The following is a 20,918-nucleotide window of genomic DNA, read 5'->3' as shown; positions in this document are numbered from 1 at the left end:
CTCTCTTGACTATGGTCAGTGAGAGACATTAAGGAGGCCCATCCTGCAGTTAAAGAAGCATTTGCCTATAGATCTGTGAGTCCTCATGACTAATGGTCCACCTGGATCAAGCTTCTAGAAAAGTAGCAGTAGGAATAAGCTTGTGTGAGTAGGAAGAGACTGAAACCCAGGAGTGAGCCTTGCTCAATCCTCGCACTCACTCAGATGCCAAGCCAAGTGCTAAGGGAGTCTGAGAGGAGGATGGTCAATGTGAGGGCCTTTTACTGAAGGAGAACTAATCACACCAAAAAAGGCCTCTACCCTTTGACAGATCCCCAAGTCTCACCATTTTGCTTTTGAGTTGTTTGATGTATTTTCAACCTTAAACATTTTAAAAAGACTCCCTCCACTTTTGAGAATGAACTAAGGGGAAGTTACTGTTGCCCCTACACAAGCACACCAGGTATGCTTTACTCTGATACCCCAGCCCTGTGCTTGTCTCCAACACAAAGAACCACTTTAGAAAGCCTCAAAAGAACCATGCTTGGGGCGCCTGGGAGGCTCAGTCGTTAAGCGTCTGCCTTCGGCTCAGGTCATGATCCCAGGATCCTGGGATCAAGCCCCACATCGGGCTCCCTGCTCGGCAGGAAGCCTGCTTCTCCCTCTCCCGCTCCCCCTGCTTGTGTTCCCTCTCTCGCTGTCTCTCCCTGTCAAATAAATAAATAAAATCTTAAAAAAAAAAAAAAAAAAAGAACCATGCTTACGCGTAGAAGGCAGGGCCCTAGGCCAGCGGAACCTTAAAAGCTGGGCTGAGGCGGAACGGAGTCTGAACGGAAAGCAAACTTCCCAGACAGCGGCAGGTTGAAGACTTCCGCCCCGCAGAGAATCTGCCTCCACCCCCACCCAACACTTCCGCCCAACTCTAGTTCTGCGCAGTCTCCTGGAATGATTTGCCGTCTCTATGGCAACCCGGTAGCTGGTGCCTGAAGATGGAGACCACCGAGTCTACCAAGGGATCGCGGTCTCGGTGAGAGCGGCAGCTTTGGCTGCAGGTGTAAACAAGAAGGGTCAGAGGACTTACTGGGCTGCGCTTGTGAGGACTTTGACGCATTCGCTTTCTTTTAGATCTTTGGACATACAGCCTGGTGCTGGAGGGCTCAGGTCTGCTTCAGAACCGTTTCCTTCGGATGGCCGTCCTGGGTCGGTCTTGGCAGCCGCCATCACTGCAGCTGCAGCCGCCTCCACCGCCAAAACTGATGCGTTATCTACGAAGACCCTAGCGCGCTACTCTGAGCCGAGCGTTCTCCTGGACCGCTCCTCTGACAGTCTTCCTGGGGAGCCCTGCACTGGAGCCAGCTTTACCCACAAGACAGACCATAGGAGACTTGGCTTTGAGCCTGTCTATGTTTCCCGTTTCACCCAGGATCCCGGTACTACAACTGACCTTAGCTCTAGTCCTGGCCCTGCTCCTGGCTCCGGTTCCGGTCCTGGCCATGGCTCTGGCCCTGGCTGTGACTCTGGTCAAGGCACTGGTCCTGGTTCTGGCCCTGGTCCTGCCACTGACTCTGGGCCTAGTCCAGACGGTGGCCATGACCCTGAGCTCAGCCCCTCCAATCTCCCAAGCTTCAGAAACCTCAGGGCAGAGCTGGTCCCTAATTATGCCTCCTGGAATCACTACTGCCACTGGGAACCTCGGAAACAACCCTGGAAATTTTTGCAAGTCTCAGAACCTGGTGCCCGAGGGCAATGGAAGACCCCCCAGGTTGAAGGGAACTGTAAGGTTCTCAGTGAAACATTGCCACGGGGCCACTGCCTTCTCTACAACTGGGAGGAGGAGGTATTGTTTTGACCTGCTCCCTTTTCCTGAAGACTGCCCCCAGTTTCTTGGGGGAGGCAGTAGTTTATGATGAGGGTGGGTACCATAAAGGATATCATGGTCACTCAACTTGGGGCCCACAGAGAGCCACCAACCACCTGGATCAAGTTCCAAGTATGCAGGATGGCTCTGAGAGTTTCTTCTTCCGACATGGACACCAGGGACTGCTGACCCTGCAGCCACAGTCACCCATGTCCTTCAGCACCACCCAGAAAGACTCATACCAGCCCCCACGAAACTACTATCAGCCAATTCGAGGTGGGAAGCATGAGAGAACGGGCCAGCATGAGCCCATTAGAGAAAAGAGAGAGGAAGGAATTTCTAGTAGGACTATGGATTGTCCAATGGGTATAAGGGTAAAACCCCATGATTTTTCTTCCTTTTCTCACATTTGTTTCTTCTGGGCCTGCTTTTTAACCAGACTCCCCCATTCTGTCCCCTCCCTGCCCTCCCACAGGAAAGCGTGAAGCCATGATGGAGATGCTCCTGCACCATCAGATCTGGTGAGAGGCTGGGGGAAGGGTAAAGGGGAGGGGGAAGACAAATCTGGGAAGAATGGCTCTGATGCCCCCCAGAACTGTATAGTAAAGAGGTGCAGGCAGAGCAGGAACCCACAAGGAAGCACTTTGAGGTCGAGTCTGTGACACACCGTGACTACCGAAAGGAGCTGGTACATGCCGGGCCTCCTGCCCCAACCAAGGTGAGAGCTTATCCCATCCCACTTGTACAGCTGGGCTCTAATGGGCTGTGGGAAAGTAGCAGAGGTTAAGAGAGGTAGATTCAAACCAAGCACTTTTCAGGTTTTCTCCCTTACAGCCTCATGACTACCGTCAGGAGCAGCCTGAAACCTTCTGGATGCAGAGGGCCCCACAGCTACCGGTGTGTGAGGGTGTTGGGAGTGCGGGAGAAGAAGGAGGGGAAGAGGCTCTTCTGTTCCAGCCTGGCGCAGAGCAGGATCTGTCCTCATTCTGGCCCTCCTCCAGGGTGTCAGTAACATCAAGACACTGGACACGCCATTCCGGAAGAACTGCAGTTTCTCAACACCAGTGCCTTTGTCTCTGGGGCAGCCTTTGCCCTATGAACCTGAGAATTATTCCCACCAACTGGGAGAAAGATCTTCCCTTGCCTGTCAGGGAGAACAGGGTGGTGAAATGCGTAGAACCACTATCTAAGGGTTGAGGAGGGAAGAGGGATGTGGAATATGGAATCTATTTCCGTCTGTACTGGAGAGGTGGGAAGGAAGTACATTCTGTCTGTACTTGGTGAAGGGGCTTTCCATAAAGGGTTCTCTCTTGTCCTGAGATTGCGATTTCAGTTATTCTAGGCGTTACCGTGTTCACACCCCATCACCTTTCCTTGGACTTGCCCCTAACCCAGACTCTGACACCATGAAATTTTTTGTTGTTTTATATTTGGCCAAAATATTCTGGTTTAGATACAGATATTTACAGAAGATAAGGAAGAAGGGGACCAGGCCAGAGCGAAGCAGGTATATGTACAAGGCTGAGCTGCAAAGAGCAACAATTTCCATATAAGGTCGGGTTTTTGTGCACGTTGGTTTCCATCTTACACGACAATGTCCATTTCTGGTGTGTGGAGAGATGGTGACCACTGCCCACCCAGGTCCCAGCAGCAGGAGACTGTCTGATTTGGGAAGAAGTAGGGTTTACAGGAGTCCAGGGGGTCCTTTCTGCTCTCCTAGGAGCCAGTAAGTTCGCATCTTTCCTTTTCCCTAGAAGTGGGGGAGTGAAGATAATTCAAATTCTTTGATGTTATTCTCTTTATCTCTCTCTTTTCCCCATGGTCCCCATAATTGCTTTCATCCTCCCTTTCCATGACCCCTCCCCATGGCCTGCCATCACCTTCATCTCCACATCCCCCCGAAGCTCTAGCTGGAAGCATCCTAGCTCATCCAGGGCATCCTTGGTGGTAGAGGAGACATGGATCTTCAGGGCTGGGGGTGGGATGAGGTTGCAGGGATGGTGGGAAGATGAATCAGAGAAAAGACAATAGAAGAATTGGCGGTATCGGAGAGAGCTTTACCAAACCACCACCCCTCAGGAGGCTCTCAGTCTTCCCAGGGCATGCACTAGAACCAAAATATGTCCAAGGATGGGGCAGTCAGGAACTGTGATCTCTCAGATTGAGAGATTTGGAGGAACTCTGAAAAGAAGAAAAGGACAACACACATTGAGGCTGAGGCTGGGGTTGAGGGCTAATGTTTTACCTTGACCGTTAGACTCCATGCGGGAAGCAGTGTTCACCGTGTCTCCGAAAAGACAATAGCGGGGCATCTTCAGGCCAACAACCCCAGCACAGACGGGCCCTAGGAGAAGAAACAGGTTGGGAGAGCCTGGGAAAAGCAGACACAAGGGCTGGAGTGAGAGTCAGCCTTACCCGTGTGGACCCCTATGCGTAGCCTCAGCTGGTCATGGGGTCGGTGGCGGATGCGGAAGGAGGAAACTGCATCCAGTAATGCTAGGGCCATACGAGCAATTTCTGGGGCATGGCGTTGACCATTTCGGCCTGGGAGGCCAGACACCACCATGTAGGCATCTCCAATCGTTTCTACCTGATTGAGATGGGGATGAAAATGTCACCTCTATGTGGATCAGTGGGAATGAGGAAGCGTAGAAGGAGATAAGCTGAACACCACTATGAGTCATCCTAACAGCCTGGGAGGCCAGAACATTGACTAGAAAGTAAGTGCCATGGTCCTGAGAATTGGCGAAGGGGGGAGGGGGGAGAGGTGCAATTAAGGGAATCTTTAAATCCTCCTACCCCACCCCTGTACCTGGCGAACACCCAGTAAACGTTTGCTGAATGAATGGATACCCTGTCTACAACAACACATGGACAAATAGGTTCTGCTGTCAGGAAACGGGAAGCAAGAAAACAGGGCTGACCTGAAGAGCACAGAGGCTAGTGAGGAGGGCAGGCAGGCCCACTGAACTAGGCCTCAGACAGCCTGAACTGTGCAAGGTAAGAAAGCAGCCGCTTGGCTTTGTTAATTGTGCTGAAGCTATACAAAAGAATGGCCTATTTTTAGGAACCAGACACTGAACCGTTTAGGGATAAAGGGGCACCATGCCTGCAACTTACTCTCAAATAGTCCAGAAAATAATTACATAGATATATAGATTTTTTTTAAATAAAGCAAGTGGGGTGAATATAAATAACTGGTGAACTGGTAAAGGGTTTATGGTAGCTCTATGTTATAGTAACAACAGACATGGTAGAGTAAGTCCAAAGGAAAGAGACAGGAATAGTATTATCTGTGCAATGAGCACTTTCCACAATAAATCTATTATTCCCAACTTATAGGTAAAATATCTGAGGCTCAAGGAGCTTTCCAGTTACTTGCCCAAGGCCACACAATTAGTCACAAAATCAACACCTAAATCCCAATGGTTTTTACTCTGAAGTACAATAAAGCCCACTCTGTGCCAACTCAATGACGTAACAAAATCTTTTACAAGGTAGCATGTCCCTCACCCTAATAAATCATTCTGTACCGACATCCCATATGATTCTTCCACGTCTAGAAGGGATGGAGAGATGAGAAAAAATGGATAGGCTGTGTTTATACTCCTAGGCAAAAAGTGGCAGATAGGGGCTAAATCCTGTAATGGTTCTGATTAGGGCAGCCTAAGATTCACAAGAAATCAGACTGAAAGATACAATAAGAGTGCCAGAGCCTCATTTGTCTACAAAGGGCCCCCAGGAGGGCAAACTGACCATTGAGCGGGGTAAGGCATGTAGGGTTCAGGGAGACTGGGTTTTCAAGGTGGTCTCAGGAGAAGGGTAGCCCCAGCTCTCACCTTGTAGACGTCAAAGTTGTCAATTATGGCATCAAAGCAGGTATACAGGTCATTGAGAAGTGTCACCACCTAACAAGGATGGGAAAGTAGAGCCCCTGAGACTTGAGCCTAACTTTCTAAGAATTCTTAACCCATAAGCCCTAACAAAATATGGGAACTCCAGAACAAATGAATCTCCCCTACTATCAAGGCTCCCTATGCCCCAACGAAGCTCCCCCAGATCCCTATCCCACCCCCTACTTCTCACTTCTGGTTCTCACCTGCATGGGGGTGCTCTCTGCTGACAAAGCTGTGAAGCCAACAATGTCACTGAAGTAGATGGTAACACTGTCAAAGGCCTCAGCCTGTACAGTCTCTCCCCGTTTTAACTGCTCTGCCACTGAACTAGGAAGCAAGGGCCAAACTCAGAGAGAGAGGATGGGTGGAGGAGAGAGGCAAGGAGTGCATGGCTGGAGCAGAGATGCGTTGTAACATGAAAGCTAAGCCGGGTAGAAGAGAAGGAAGGTGACTGGGACTAGCTCAAGGTAAAGTATTTAAGTGGTGGGGGGTTGCAAGGGGACCCCTAGGGATGGGGGCTAAATGTCTCAAGTTGGGAGTGTTCTACATCCACTTGCTAGAGCAAAGGCACGGTAGAGCCGTGTCCTAAAAGGAAGGGTTGGGAAGCCAGGAAGAAGGCAGCATAGCTCATTTGGAGACAGAATGAAAACACACGGTCTATAGCCAGAAAGGCTCACTGTGTCAAGGTGAAACAAAACAGGGTTCTAAGAGTTGGAAAGTGAGTTCTCAGGAGCTTGATCTGGGAGAACCCAATAGAGTAGAATACTAAAGGAAAATTTGGGAAGGTGACCAAAGTCTCACTGGGGTAGAATTTGGTAGAGCAGAGCTTCAGCCTTGCGCTTCTCCTCCAGATAGGCCTGTGTGCGCTCCTCCACCAGCTTCTCCAGGTTATTGGCATACTGCTCCATGCGCAACAGCAGGTTGTCCAATATGCTTGTGCCGCCCTCCCTGGAGGGAGGCCAGGATATGGTACCTGCTCCCAGACTCTCAAGACTCCCAGGGCTTCCTACCCAACCCACCCTCTTGGCCCCACCAGCCCCACCTCATCCACCAACACTGATGAGGCTTCTATCCCTGGGGAGCCCTTGCCCCTTAGTGCCCTCTCACTTGTTAAAGCGGCGAATGAAGCCTTTAATTTGTCCAAAGTCTGGCCGCTCAGCTGGTTCCTGGGCCCAACATCGCTCCATCAGCAATACTAACTCTTCATTCAGTTGGGTCCGGTCAATGCTTGGCCGGAAATATGGCCGCTGACCATTTCGGACCTTTTGGACAATCTCTGAGGGTGATAAAGGCTTTGGATGAAGAACAGGGTCCCCCAGGTAGAGGAGTCTATGGGCAGTAGATTGACTATTACCTTTGGGGCTGAGGTCCAGGCCCTCCAAGTAGAAAGGGCCACTGCGAAGTGCTATCTCCTGTAAGATGATCCCAAAGCTATAGACATCAGCCTTCTGCATGCCTGTGGTTGGCAGTGGGTTCCCACCAAGCAGTTCTGGGGCAGTCCACAGCTTCTCTGAAAAGGGAAAAGGCTGGCCAAGTCCTCAAAAAGAGTATCCCCAAGCCCATAATGCTCCCCATATTACTGTCATTCCATCTCCCTCTCCCACCCTCCCTAGGTGGAAATGATCAAGGCCAGAGGCAAAATATAAAAGGGGGTTTTGGGGGAAGGCCTCACTGGCATAGAGGGCGTGGCTGTCATCGGGTTCAGCAGCTGAACGGAAGCTGGCCAGGCCATAGTCTGTGATTTTGAGCACAAAACGACTATCCACCACACAGTTGGAGGACTTGAGACTCCCATGGGATGCAATAATGCTGTTATGGAGAAAGGCCATGCCCTGCAGGATACAGATCAAGTCATGGGTTTGGATTACATCCGGCTCAAGATACACCCCTCTCCATGAGGTGGGCATTAGCTAGCTGTCTAAAGATCTCGGGACCATAAAAACAATAAGCTACTTTTGGAAGGCATCCTTTACAGTAAGTTCCTACCCAAAGAAGCAGGCAGAATAGGAGAGTCATCCCTTCTTGGTACCATAAACAGTATATTGGCACCATGGCACCAGGGACAGGAGAAATGTTTAAGGGGAGGGACAAGGGGAGGACTGAAAAGGGCAGTCTTCTGAGTAGTAAACAGAACTATGAGGGTGAACTCCAAAAATGATATATCTGACATCCATGATGACCTCAAATGTATGGCCACTACTTAGGAAGACATGGCTAGAGACCCAGGTATCAAGAGTACCTAGATGCACCAAGGAAGACTAGCCAGTTGTAAACTTTAACATATAGCCATGTGTAGGCAGGCGAGTCAGCATGGAGGAGGAAAGCAATCTACTAGAGAAAATGCTAGGCCAGAGAGAAAGTGGAAAAAATAGTAAATTGGTAAAGCCCTGGACAATGGACAAAAATGGGAGACAGCTGCCAAGCCAATGCAGAGCCAGAAGAGAAAAACCTTTGCCTATGAGGGACTCTCAGGCAGGTCCCAAGAAGGCAGAGTGGTGCTTCCCAAAATGAAACCCTGGGCGCCCGCCCCAGTCAATTCAGGTGGAACAGGAAAAGGATGCAGTGATCTGTATGCTAACCAAAACACCTCCGTCTAAATATTTAGCTCTGGACCTAAAAAATCATAACTCTAGTCTCTGTGAACTCCTCCTTTTTATTCCTTTTGATATCAACAAATTTGGGAATCACCAAATTTGTGAATACAGAAAGGATTAGGCTTCTGGCTTTTTCCTAAATCACTTTTCCATCAAATCATGGTACTCTCAAGAGTCCTGTTTTTCTTATATTTATCATCACAGTCAGCCACCACATCAACTTTACCTAATAGTTTATCTCTCACTTGATGGCAAATTTTCACGCACACACCCACAAAATTTTTAAAATAACCTCATGAGAATTAAACAGAAAAACCAAAGCCAGCTTCAGGTGTGGTACAAGTGATCCACTAGGCTAGCTCACTGGCTATAAGAATTGCTCTAAACACTTGTCCAATCCTTCCAAGATTCAAACTCATACCTCTGCAAATCCATGCACCACTGGGTCACCTGAAAATAGCTAAAAACTAATATATGGGAAGATACCAAAGGTCTAGTATAATTTTCCTTCATTTCTCTTAGTTTTACTAGTAAATGTTCTTTTTTTAAATTTCAGTTTGTTTGGGGACCCCATTCATCTTTTTCCTGCTGAGAAATCTTAATATAAACTCTTAGAGGTTTAAAAAAAAAAAGATGATGGTGAGAGATCTGAGATATCTAGGGCAGGATGACAAAAATTCTTTGTCAGGACTCTTTGTGGCAGATAAATCTCCCCCAGTTAAAAACTCCAGACCCTTTACCCATTATTATCCAACCATAGGAATAAGGGGAACTGGACAGGACTTTCACAGGACTAGAAGGAGAAATTGAAAGCAAAGATCAAGAAACAAAGGCATTTTAGGGGTGCCTGGGTGGCTAGGTCAGTTAAGCACCTGCCGTCAGCTCAGGTCATGATCCCAGGGTCCTGGGATGGAGCCCCACATCGGGCTCCCTGCTCAGCGAGAAGTCTTTCTCCCTCTGCCCCTCCCCGCCCCGTTCGTGCACATGTGCACTCTCTCTCTAATAAATAAATAAAACCTTAAAAAAAAAAAAAAAAAGAAAGGCATTTTAAAGCAAATGAACTCTTATGGAAGAGCAGGGAAGACTCACCTTAACAAGGTCATTAATGAGGGAATAACGAAACATCCAGTCCAAGTTGATGCTGTCATTTTCCAGAATATCCTGGTAATGACATGGAATAGATTATATGACTATTCTAGTCCCACTAGCTATCACATGCTTATCTGCTCTATCCCTAGAATCTCCACCTTTCCCTTACCTGTAAACTCCCCCGAGGACAATACTCAGTCACGATGCAAATGTTGGGGGGGGTCAATGCAGGCACCGATGAAGCGAGTGAGATGGTTGAACTGAACATCTCTCATCTAAGAACAACAACAAAAGGTGGGAAAGGAAAAAAGAATTTAAGGAGATTAAAAATCAGATACAGAAATAAAGCACTGCATGACAGGACCTTTCTCTTAATTGTACCTACAACTCAAAATCCCTTATAAATAAGCCCCTTGCCTCCCTAGCCAATTTTACTATTCCCCTCTCCTCTTCTCCATCCCTATCTACCCCTCACCCTTAATCCATACAACATTACATACGTGTTTGAGCTCAAACAGAACCTGCCGGGTCAGCTCAATGCGCTTCTTATTCACATGTTTGATGGCAACAACATTTCCCTGATGGTGGGAGTGAAAAAGGAAAAGGGAAGTTAGTATCAGGAGTTCCCAGGTGCTAGGAAATCCTGGAGAAGCATGGGAACATCCAGGAGCTCAGCTAGACACAGAAAGGAAGGTTATGAGGGGCAGAGGTTCATGGCAAGAGGTGACATATGGGGATGAAAGAGGATGAAATGGTGGGGACCAGAACAAGCGGATGACTGTTCACCTTGAAGTGACCGGTGTTGGCAAAGATCTGGTATTTCCCATGGGCTGTCATGAGCGAGCCGTAACTGGATCCCCGCTGGGGCCAAGGGCAACATGGAGGCGGAAGGATGAAAGGAACATTAGATGATGGTGGCAGTGCAAGGGCTATCATTACAAGCCAATGTGCTGGGAAAGGTCCAGGGCACGAAAGGACAGGCACTCAGAGGGAAGCAGAGGGACAGCTGAGACCAGAGCTCACCAGCGACAGTGTGAGGCGACTGCCTGCACCTTTATGATATCGTTCTGAATTGCCAAATTGCAGTTCTTCCCAGCGAATGCGCCACAACATGCTAGCCAGCTCCTTCTCCAGCATCAGCTTTCTGTAAGGACTGCACACCTCAGTTGACTGGCAAGCCCGATCCTACCACCCCGGGAGCCAACAGTGGGGTTGCGGGGGGCTTCCCTGCAGCGCCAGAAGCTGCAACCATTACACTCGAGGTGGGACTCGGTGCAGGACTGCCTGAGGAAGATGCATTCTCTACACGTGGGATACGTGCCCTGTGCTCATTTGAAAACACAGAGGCTGAAGGCAGAAGTTCTTTCTTAAAATGGTAGCATTCATGGAAAATTCACCTTTGCCCTTAGAAGACCCCCACGTGAAACCTGTCGTTAGGACACCCAGGCTTGGACCAAAAGTGGGAAAACTACACCTAGGCTAAAAGCTTAACGAGAAAGGCTAGAGAGGAAGGTGTTAGGCCTAAGAGACAACCATCAAACTAAGAGTCCCGCTAACCCCCAGAAGGCCTGAGCGGTGGGAGGGAAGGGGGTAGGTCAGTGGGAAGCCCAGGACTCACCGGAAAATGAGGAAGCTGGAAACACCAAACATGATGAAGGTGATTCCTGTTCCCAGTGCCACAATGGCCAGAGTTGAAAGTGGAGCTGAAGGAGAGAGGGGACCCTGAGAAAGACTGTGTGGAGTTGTGGACAGGGAGGGGGCAGTGCTCAGGGTGCAGGGAGCAGACAGATATCTTGAGGGAAAGGAGTGAGGAGGGGGTCTGCAAGTAGAGGGGGAAACAGAGCTAAGGGTGGGGAGTCAGGGAGAGGAGATGAAAGGATGGAAGTTAGGGGAGGAAGGGTGACTCCCAGCCCCCGCACACACCCACTTTTATCACAGGATGGGTCGTCCAAGTCAAAGGCACAGGGGGGATTGTCCAAGGGGGGGGCCCCCTTCACCCAGGGAATAGGCCGTCCTGTCCACCAAATCTGCTTCTCAGCTCCTGAGTAGTGGGCTGCAGGCTGTGAGGAAGGAGAAAACTGGGCCCGCGGGCCTGCTCCCACCAGCCTCTCCCCCAGACCCCTGCTATTTGGCTGCTTTTCTCCCCAGCCTACCACCCACTCAGGATAGAGGTCCAGCAAATAAGTCCCTGCCTCTAGTACCTTTGATTCTGCCCCACCAAACCCCTGAAAGCTGGATATTCAGGGCCCACAGTCTCCTCCCTGCCTCCTCCCCCGTTACCTGGAAGTCCCCAGAATCCAGGTCTCCCATGGCCCACAGGACAAAGTCAGTCTCTCGGTCATTGTTCTTGTCCATAACAACCAGTCCAGTTACACCTAAGATAGAAAAGAGCAGCCCTTACTTTGAGATCTACCCTCGGCCCCTCTCCTGTGCCCCGATTCCTCCGATTACCTCAGATCCCTCCTGCCCCTGTTCTTAATACACGTCCACCTCCACCATGTTCTCTGACCCCTCCTAACTCTTCCTCTGCCCCTGGCATCTGTATTTTCTTCTGCCTACTCCGCTCGCAGGCCCATCAGCAGCGCTCTGGCCCCTGCCTGACCCTCTCCATTACCATGGTATCTTCGTCCCTGCATCTTCTCCACAATTCGAAGTCCGTCTTCCCGGGTGCCTCCCTCCTGGATTGTCTCGTTCAGGACTTCAGCATACAGCAGGATCCCATCGTAGAAGCAGCCAGCAATGAGGTTCATCTAGGGGTGGCAAGTTCAGTAGGGGTCTCCAAATGTCCTGCCAGGCCCCTCCCCAGCCCCCTTTCCCGTCTCTGGGGTCTCCTTCTACCTCTTCTCTCTCTTCTGGTTTGCTTCCTTCCCTCCTGTCATTCCTAACATGCCATCCCTACTTCCACTGGACAGAAGAGCAGAAGGAAAAAGCCTGGATGACAGCAGACAGTCCCCAAATTGGGCTGGCTCCAAGGCCAAGGCTTGATGCTGAGTTAGGGAGAAGAGCCTTTCCTCAAAGCCTGGCCCGACTCTCAGGAAAGAGAGATCTACTTACCAGGGAGGGGGCCAGCTCCACACCAAAATCTTCCCGGGCTCTTATCAGCAGACGATTCTGGAATTCCTGATACTCGGGATTTGGGGGTTCTCGGTAAGTGATCACCAATACTGTCTGCACCAACAGCACATGGGGAGAGTGAACAGGATTCAAGATAGGCATTGGGGAAGAGAGGAAGCAGGACAGGGAAGCTCGGTGAAATATTCATGATACAAAATATACACAGATGAGTCTGAAGGCTGAAAGGACACTAAGCTCTGTGTTGTGCGTGCACCTGTGTGTGTGAGGGGTCCGTGCGGTGCACGTTTACTACATCTGGGAAGAGGGGAGTGGCACCCGCCATGAAAAGTGCACGGTTCTGGGAAGGTGGAGCCTGGGAAATAGAGATATCAGCTCCATCCCCCAAACCTGTGCCCTTGTCTTCCCTGTCCCCTCCCCCTTCCAGGCGGCCACGGCACTCACAGCTGCTCTGTTCCATCCTTTCTGGGGACATACTCACTATCAAGGACAACATGGATCAACAGCTCCTCTCTGAGGTGTTAATTACTGTTAAGGTGATCAGTAAAGTATTGATATTTTCCTCTGGGCCACTTGGACACGGTGCCTCCACCCAGTGAATTAAACCGATTTCAGGACACCTGAGGGAAACACTTGGAGACAATGAGTCCATCAGTGAAAAGTTGTGGGCCCATTCACTGAACGTGTGTGGAATACCCACCCTGAGCAGCACTGTCCTGCATACGGGCATGGTCCTATACGTCACTAAGTAATAGACATGTGTCACAGAGAAAACACATAGACACATGCCCACACACATTTCATAGCTACGCAAATGACACACGTGATCTCAGCCAGGCCCACGTCACTGGCCTTGGGTCAGCGCATCTCTGTCTCTCTCTGGGATGCCCTCCTGGCGCCCACTGACCTCACACATTTCCCCTTGCTTTGCTGATGGACATATTGGCCTCTGTCTACACCTCAGGCCTGCACAGTGACTGAGACCAGCCTTTGCCTTGGATGGGAAACTGGCGTCGCAACTTCAGGGCAAGACTTCATTCAGATCAATGCGTTTTGTGAAATGATAGATTAAAATCTACTCACTTCTACCAGTTTTGTTCGTTCCTGTCACTGAAAGTACGTATGGACATGGAGATACTAGATAAATCACATATATGTGGTTTACTTTGTATCAACTCATTCTAAGTAGGAAATAATAAAGTTAATCTCTAATATGTAGTCATTACATTAGACTAGCGTTTGCTTCATAATGTAATTATTCTTCCTGGAGCATTTGGGTCCTTGATCACGCGCTTGTAATACTCTCCCACCCCCAGGTAAAATTTAAAAGGAGAAGGGGGCTGAGGATGGGGTTGGAAGGGTTTGTTCAGTAACACCTATTTCAAGAATAAAAGAAAAATAGAAGGGTAGGATATTGTTGACAATGTTAAAAAATCAGTAAAAGAGCTCAAAAAGATCGTGCTTAACACAATTTATATCTCAATATAAAGGCTGATGACAGGTTTTTAATGCTTTTTAGACACTTCATAATTCTCTAGGCTTCTCTGTTTGCTAGACTAGCAGTTCTCAAACTTTTTGATTTCATGACCCCCTTTACACTACTAAAAATTACTGAGGACCACAAAGAGCTTTTGATTACACGGATTATATCTATCAATATTTACATTTTAGAAATTAAAACTGACAAATATTTAGAACACAAGAATACACAAGTACACCTTCTCCAGCTGCCAGGCTGACAAGAGCATCACATGTCATGTAGCCTCTGGAAAACGCCACTGTACAATCGCGGAGGGATAAGAGTGAGGAGGCAAATAAACATCTTAGTATTATGTTTTAAATAGTTTTGACCTCACGGTCCTTCTGAAAGGATTTCAGAGGCCCCCAGGGTTCCAAGACCACATTTTGAAAACTGCTATGCTAGACTGTTTTTGCTGTGGTTACTAGCTATGTAAAAAAAGGAAAAGAAAAGAAAAAAGAAGAACCTCCAAAGAATTTCTGTGCTTGCTCAGGGCTACATAGAGAGAAGAAGGTAAAGGTAAGTAATGGTGGCCCTTTTCACAGTGGACCCCAGGTGAGAAGAAAAACAAGCAAAGGCTGCCAAAAACGTGTTTAGCCATCGTTTGCTTACTTAGTTCTATTGTATCCACTTATTCTTCCCTATCTTGGTTGATCACCTTGGTTTACGGTACCAGCTAGCCCTACTCCTCGGTAAATGAATTCCTAGTCCTCTCCCCACTTCTCCCCAACACGCACCTTAATGCAGTTTAGTAAGTCCATACTAGGCACGTAGAATACAAAACTGAGCATGATCACGCAGCTATGGCTTAATGAGAGAAAAGTCATATCAATATACTTAATTTCAGAGCCCCCTCCCCCCAGTAGGCCAGGTATCTCTGGGGTAAGGGCTCTCTGCTCTTTCACCCTTGGTTGTAGCTGACCACCCACCTTCCCTCCCCCCCTGCCCTGCTCCAGCTTTGGAACAGGATAAGTAGGTTTTCCAGAGAACACCTCGTTACCCCCTTACCTTCACCCCACCCCAAAGCCTTGATTCCCCCCCTCAGCATATTCTTGATTGCTGATTCCCCCCTTCTCTTGTGTCCTAGCAAAATCTCCCTATGTTTTTCTATCTGAATAATGCCTGTAGTGAGTGTGAAAACTGAGAATTAATTTATCTAACTGTCAGCTGACTAGCTCTCATTTCCCCCACCCGAAGTGCTGGGGCCCCTTGACTGGTAGGAATTCCCAGATGAGAAAGAAAGGTATTCCTTCCACCAAAAAAAATACAGCCCAAAAGGCTCTGGAGTCATCCCATTTAGGAGCACCATAGAGATCTTCCTCGACCACACTAGCTAAAGTACAATTCCCTCGTTATTCCCTTCACGTGAGAGGCCTTGGTTTTGTTTTGATCTTCGTTTTTTGTGGGTTTTTTAAGTAACACTCATCGCAAGTTGCCCTATGTTTGTATTTATTTGCTTATTTAGTGTCTGTCCATCCTATTAAATGTAAGTTCCAGGCAAGGACTTACATCTGTTACGTTCTCCACTGTATACCAGAACCTAGCAGAGTGACCGGGACATAAGAGGTACTCGATAGATACTAATAGAATGAGTCAATCTTCAAATGAATCAAATATCGACCGAATAATGTGGTAAATTCTACAGGAGACAGAGTTAAGCACAAGAACAGGAAATTCAGTCCAACCTGGGGATTCGAGGATTGTTTCCTCAAAGGGAAAATAACTCATCTGAGTCTTAGAGAATACGCACACATTATCCAGACAGACAAAGGTGAGAAGGTCGTTTCAGGCAAAAGTTACAGCATAAATGAAACCTGTCCTGCCACTGCCCATGTTCAAGTGTGACAGTCACGGACTCAGACCCAGACATGTCATTCACAGTCAGATACAACCAAATATATAATGACAGCCACATAAAACTTTACTCACTGGAGATGATGACCACCAAAGTCCAGCCCTTATACACATCTACTGAATTTCAGACTCAAAGAATCCCAGGTGAAAAGACCCTAAAGTTATCCCATAGGCCACCTCAAATCCTTTTCAGGAAAAGGAGAGTTATGGATAAATAAATAAGAAACACATATAGGGGCGCCTGGGTGGCGCAGTCGTTAAGCAGCTGCCTTCGGCTCAGGTCATGATCCCAGGGTCCCGGGATCGAGCCCCGCGTCGGGCTCCCTGCTCAGCGGGAAGCCTGTTTCTCCCTCTCCCACTTCCCCTGCTTGTGTTCCCTCTCTCGCTGTGTCTCTCTCTGTCAAATAAATAAAATCTTAAAAAAAAAAAAGAAAGAAAGAAACACATATACATAAATTAGTGAAAAATTGGTGAGAGAATCAGGGAACAGTTCATGGGTGTGATTTGAAGAGGCAGAGATTTGGGACGAGGAAGGAAGAGCGTTCCAGAAAAAAAGGAGCAAAGAGCACAAAGGCAAGAGGACGGGGCGGCCCAGGGGTTGGGGAACTGAGAGAGGTCTGGTTGGCTGGAATACAGGGCATGAGGGGCACCAGGAGGCAAGACTGAAAAACTGAGCTGAACACAGACCGTAGAAGGTCTGAAATGTCATGATAAGGAGTCAGGACTTTATTCTGTAGAAAGTAAGTCATTGACAGTTTTGAGCAGAGGAGTGAAATGAACAGAGTCATGTCAATTACCCCTACAAATTATTTCGTAATTTCATTTCTTTGCATTCCTACCACTGCCACTGGCATGGGAGCCCGCATCACCTCACCCCATTCGAGACCCAAGTACTCCTCTCCTAATCCAACCTGAATTCTGTCTCTATATTTCTCTTTGCAAAAAAATCTCAAGGACCTCACATTCAAGTCCAAGTACCTTAATCTTAGGTTCAGAGCTCTCCTTAATTTGATTATACCTCTGCAACATTATTTCCTATATCTGCCTCAACCCAACCCTTCTTTCTTGGCAGGTCAGTATCTTCTTGGTCCCCCAAATATGCCCATTCCTATCTTTTTCTCTTTGCTCAGGCTGCCTGGATCCTGTCTCCCATTCAGACTAGGAATATGACATCTACCTTTCAAGTCACAACAGCTTCTTATTCCTTTATAAAAAGGCTTTCCTAAACCCAGCTGACATTGATTCTCCCTCCTCTGAACCCCCTGAAGTTCTTAGTATCTGTTCCAGGACACATAATCGTTTTCTTTCGCAGACTTGTAGTTAACTGCACCACAATCATGCCTCGCTTATCCAGAAAGGATGGAAGTCCTCTCGGGGTCTGGGACCAGGTCTTTTCTAGAACTTTTCTCCCTCACAGTATAGTCTACTAATGGGACTTTAGGAGGGTGTTCCAGGATCTTGGGAGGTAGCGCTGACACTCAGGAGAGTCACAAAAGTGGAGAAGTAAGAAAGAACGATATGAAACTCAAAAAGCCTCTGTTCGTTTCCCTCCTTGTAGCTCATAATTCCTGCCCTGTTCCCGGGGTTTCTGTGGGTCTTATGAGAGACAGAGAATCTTCAAAGAAGCTCCTCTTCCCCCTCCTCCAAGTTGGGCTCAACTGATACCTGAAAGGCCTCTCTGAGGGCCTGGGCCTGTTCCCGGGTGCGATTGTCTTGCCAGGGCCGGCCTGTTGAGCGTGTGGGGCCGGCACGGAGACTCTCCCCAAAGACGTCCAGGTAAAAGAAGACATAATCCCCATTGGTCAGGTTCTCCCTCTGGGCCTGAAGAAGGATCTCATGCAGCATCTCCAGAGGGCCACAGATATACACGACTGGGAACAGGTACAAGACAGAGGGGCATTCTGAGAAAGGATCCGGTCCCCACACAGCCCCCTCTCTGAACCATCTGCATTTCCATCTTTAGCAAGGAAGAGAGTGCCCTAACCTATCAACCACCCAACATATGCTCCCCATCCCTCCCCCTTGGAGTCTATGTCGTAAGTACCCTGGGGCCTTATGGACCATCTGGCAGAGGTCAGAGTCTGACTCCAGACCCCAGAGGAAGGGCGCTATCAGCTTCAAGCCCCTCCTCTTCCCAGAGCTCTGCTTGTTGCCCCCCACCAGCCCTCCTCACTGCCCCACTCTGCCCTGCCTTTGCCTAGGCTCAAAGGCACTGACTGCTCAGAATTTCTCTCAGTGTCAGCTTTACCCCGTCTTTCCCAAACAAATCTGCTGAACCCGAAAGTTCATTTATGGAGTCCTCACGATTTTTCTGCGGCCAAGGGCTCTTGGTGCCCCAGTCTAAGAAGTCTCTGCTCACAGATGGATACACATTCACTATGCCAGGGCACTCGTTTCATATTGCTCCCCAAATTCAATTTCTGCCCAATCCCACATTCTTCCCTGACACAGGATTCGCTTCTCATTCTACCTGAAATCTCATCCCTGGTTTACATCTGCCTGTGCCATCCACGGGCTCCCCTAATACAACGCCCTCACCTTCGTCACAGGTGCTCTGTCCACAGGTGCCTCTTGACCCCAACCACCACGTCCATCCACCATTTATTTCCCAGTGCTGAGCTCCAGGGATGCGGCGACCCTCCTCCCCCTGACCCTAAGATAGCCTGGGCCACACTCACTGCGCCCGTTGGCCCGGATGAAGTGGGTGGCCTGCTCAGGGCCCCCCGGCTCACGGGCATACACCTGGTGCTGCACACTGAGGTTGCTGCCCTGCAGGGCCTCAAAGACGCCCTCGATGGTGAAGTAGTGAGGCCGGTCATCTGTGCGGGCGTCCAGATACAGCAAGGCAGCGCGGGCAGTCCAGTTGAAGTGCCCATGTAAGGTCACCACAAACTCCCCCAGCTTGGGAGCAGAGGGGCCAGTGCGCACCAGGGTACGATAATGCTCACTCTTAGCTGCGAAACCAGACGCCACGGCACCCGCAGTCAGCAGGGGAAGACGCCAGTGTGAGGCAAAGCGGGCCACGGAGGCAGCAGGGTACACGCAACCGGGGCCCAACAGAAGATCGGGGTCATGGTACAGCTTGAGGTCCACGGCGCGCAGCGGTGCCAGGTACTCAGAGCAGGCGCCATCCAGTTCGGAGCTGACAAACCGGAGGTCCACGGGCAGTGCCCGGCCCAGCGCCTCCACCGCCAGGGCCACGGCAGGACCCACCCGGGGCCAGGCCCAGGCATAGCTCAGGTTGTGTTCTGGCAGCACCACCGCCAGTGTCAGGTTCCGCGCCCCGGGAGGACGCACCCCACCTGCCAGGGCCGCCACCACCAGCAGCAGTGATGGCAGTGCCATGGGGAGAAAGCAGCAGCCCCGCCACCCCCAGACCCCGGCGCCACTCTGGCCTCCGGGGGAGGCACGAGCACCGCCCAGCCTGGAACCTGGGGGGAAGATGGCCAGGAAGAGAAGTGCGGAGCAGCTAGGTAGGCTGGAGTACAGAAAGTGGTGGGGACGGGAGAGGGGGCGATGGGAGGAAGCCCCAGCGGTAGAGGCAGGGGGTGGGTCTACCAGCCTGGGGCAAGGACTGAGGGCTGAGTAGGGTGGCAGGAAAAGGGAGGGACCAAGGGGGCCTGCGCCTGGGATGGGGACAGTGAGAGGTGAAGGAGCCTGATAAAGCTGAGGAGGAAAGGGGGATCCGAGGCTGGGATGGGGTGGGGGTGGGGGGGAGGCTGGTACAAAGAAAAGGCCCGGGGGCACCTCGCCGCTGAAGGGACTAGGAGGGCTGAGAGCCGCAAAAAGGAGGACCAAGGGGGTAAGGTGGGAGGGGGCCCGCGCCGCGGAAGGACTGGGACCATGGGCGGGCGGGGAGCGAAGCGAGGCCTGGGCCGGAGGAGAAGGAAAGGCAGGGGTGAATCTCCCTGTGAAGGCTTCTCCTGAAGCTCCTGCTTGGACTAACGGGCCCAGGGCGCTGGTCCCATCCGGAGCTGCGGCGGCCCCGCCCGTGTCCCAGCTCCTCTCTGCTCCGCTCCTCCTGGGCCCGCGCGGCCGGCGCTGCCCGGCGCTTCCTCCCGCCCCCCGCCTGGGCCCCCAGGCGCGCCGCTCGTCCAGGTCAGGTCGCCGCGGCCGGGCCCGTCTCCGCTCGCTGCGCCGGCGGCGGCGGCCGAGGGTGACTCCCCGGGCAGGCCGCCCGCGCCCGCCCCCGCCCCGCGCCTTCCCCGCCCCCGCGGCCCCTCCCCCTCCCCCCCCGGCCCCCCCCCCCGGCGCCTGCTGTCTCCCCCCACCCCCTTGCCTGGCGCCCAGGGACATCCCAGGTCTCATACCCACCCAGTGCAACTCGGGGGCTCCGCGCAAGGGCCTCTCAGGCCGGCGAGGTTCCTGGGCGTCCTCTCACTTTAAGGGCCTACCCCTATCTCCCCCAAGCCCCTGGCCCACTCCACCACTCTCTGCCCATCTTGCACAGTGCCACGAGCCCAGAACTTCTCCCCACTCGCGTATCCCGTTGTTCTTAGGGTCCCCTCTCTACTCCCGAGTCCCTCCAACACTCCAGTCTCCAGGAAGCAGTCAGGAATCCCCACATATTTGGTATCCTCACTAGTCCTCCACCTAGTAAACCATAGCACACTTCCCATTGCAGGAACCTCTCACTCCCTCACCAGGAAGACATGCCTGCTACCTGGAAGATTGACCCCTCCGGGACCAAGGGACTCCGATGACTGATTTTTCCTGAGTCCTTACAAAGTCCATGGGTGGGTCTCCTTCTTCCTTAGAACTCAACCCTCCAACCTCCCTCTTCCTTCCCCATGCTCCCTTCTGTAGTCTCCCAAGTCCTCAGAGGCCCTCCATAGCCTGCTAGGCCTCTACCACACCATCTGCTCCAGGGACCCAGGCCAGGAACAGCCTCTCTTTTGTCTCCCTGCCCAGCCCAGGCTTGCACCTGATAACAGCTCATGGACTGACTAAGCAGAACATTCCCCCCTGGCAATGGAAGCCCATTGTATCCCCCTTGGGTTCCACCCTGCTCCCAAGCCTCCAACCTAGAAGGCTCTCCCCAGATACCCCATATCTGG

At 50.7% G+C, this 20,918-nt stretch overlaps 2 protein-coding genes across 2 annotated transcripts; one reads left to right on the top strand and one right to left on the bottom strand.

The window, feature by feature from the left end:
- Nucleotides 1-892: 892 nt before the first annotated feature.
- On the top strand, nucleotides 893-3,155 carry SPAG8 (sperm associated antigen 8). Its single transcript, XM_021691776.2, has 7 exons — nucleotides 893-1,006; nucleotides 1,105-1,816; nucleotides 1,939-2,113; nucleotides 2,313-2,358; nucleotides 2,441-2,555; nucleotides 2,672-2,734; nucleotides 2,839-3,155. The coding sequence occupies exons 1-7, from the start codon at nucleotides 969-971 to the stop codon at nucleotides 3,025-3,027; spliced, it is 1,338 nt and encodes a 445-aa protein (XP_021547451.1). The 5' UTR covers nucleotides 893-968; the 3' UTR covers nucleotides 3,028-3,155.
- Nucleotides 3,156-3,244: 89 nt separating this feature from the next.
- Nucleotides 3,245-19,256, bottom strand: NPR2 (natriuretic peptide receptor 2). Its single transcript, XM_021691775.1, is given in 23 exon segments — nucleotides 3,245-3,587; nucleotides 3,718-3,809; nucleotides 4,083-4,181; nucleotides 4,253-4,427; nucleotides 5,677-5,745; nucleotides 5,937-6,060; nucleotides 6,535-6,681; nucleotides 6,841-7,009; nucleotides 7,088-7,243; nucleotides 7,406-7,565; nucleotides 9,417-9,488; nucleotides 9,586-9,636; nucleotides 9,638-9,691; nucleotides 9,917-9,994; nucleotides 10,203-10,277; nucleotides 10,440-10,560; nucleotides 11,035-11,119; nucleotides 11,344-11,476; nucleotides 11,697-11,791; nucleotides 12,031-12,166; nucleotides 12,471-12,584; nucleotides 17,527-17,732; nucleotides 18,540-19,256. Coding segments are annotated over 23 exon segments (3,144 nt in total). The 5' UTR covers nucleotides 19,207-19,256; the 3' UTR covers nucleotides 3,245-3,521.
- Between the last annotated feature and the right edge of the window lie 1,662 nt (nucleotides 19,257-20,918).

Source organism: Neomonachus schauinslandi, chromosome 13 (assembly GCF_002201575.2).
Source record: "Neomonachus schauinslandi chromosome 13, ASM220157v2, whole genome shotgun sequence".
In the NCBI taxonomy this organism is placed as follows: Eukaryota; Metazoa; Chordata; class Mammalia; order Carnivora; family Phocidae; genus Neomonachus; species Neomonachus schauinslandi.
The sequence above is the reverse complement of the archived record's forward strand: the minus strand, read 5'-3'. Positions and strand labels throughout refer to the sequence as shown.

Bases quoted from the DNA above. Each gene is read 5' to 3' on its own strand.
- SPAG8 (XM_021691776.2), top strand. From the start codon at position 969: ATGGAGACCACCGAGTCTACCAAGGGATCGCGGTCTCG. The intron at 2,556-2,671 runs GTGAGAGCTTAT...TCTCCCTTACAG, and splicing joins GGCCTCCTGCCCCAACCAAG to CCTCATGACTACCGTCAGGA. The intron at 2,735-2,838 runs GTGTGTGAGGGT...GCCCTCCTCCAG, and splicing joins AGAGGGCCCCACAGCTACCG to GGTGTCAGTAACATCAAGAC.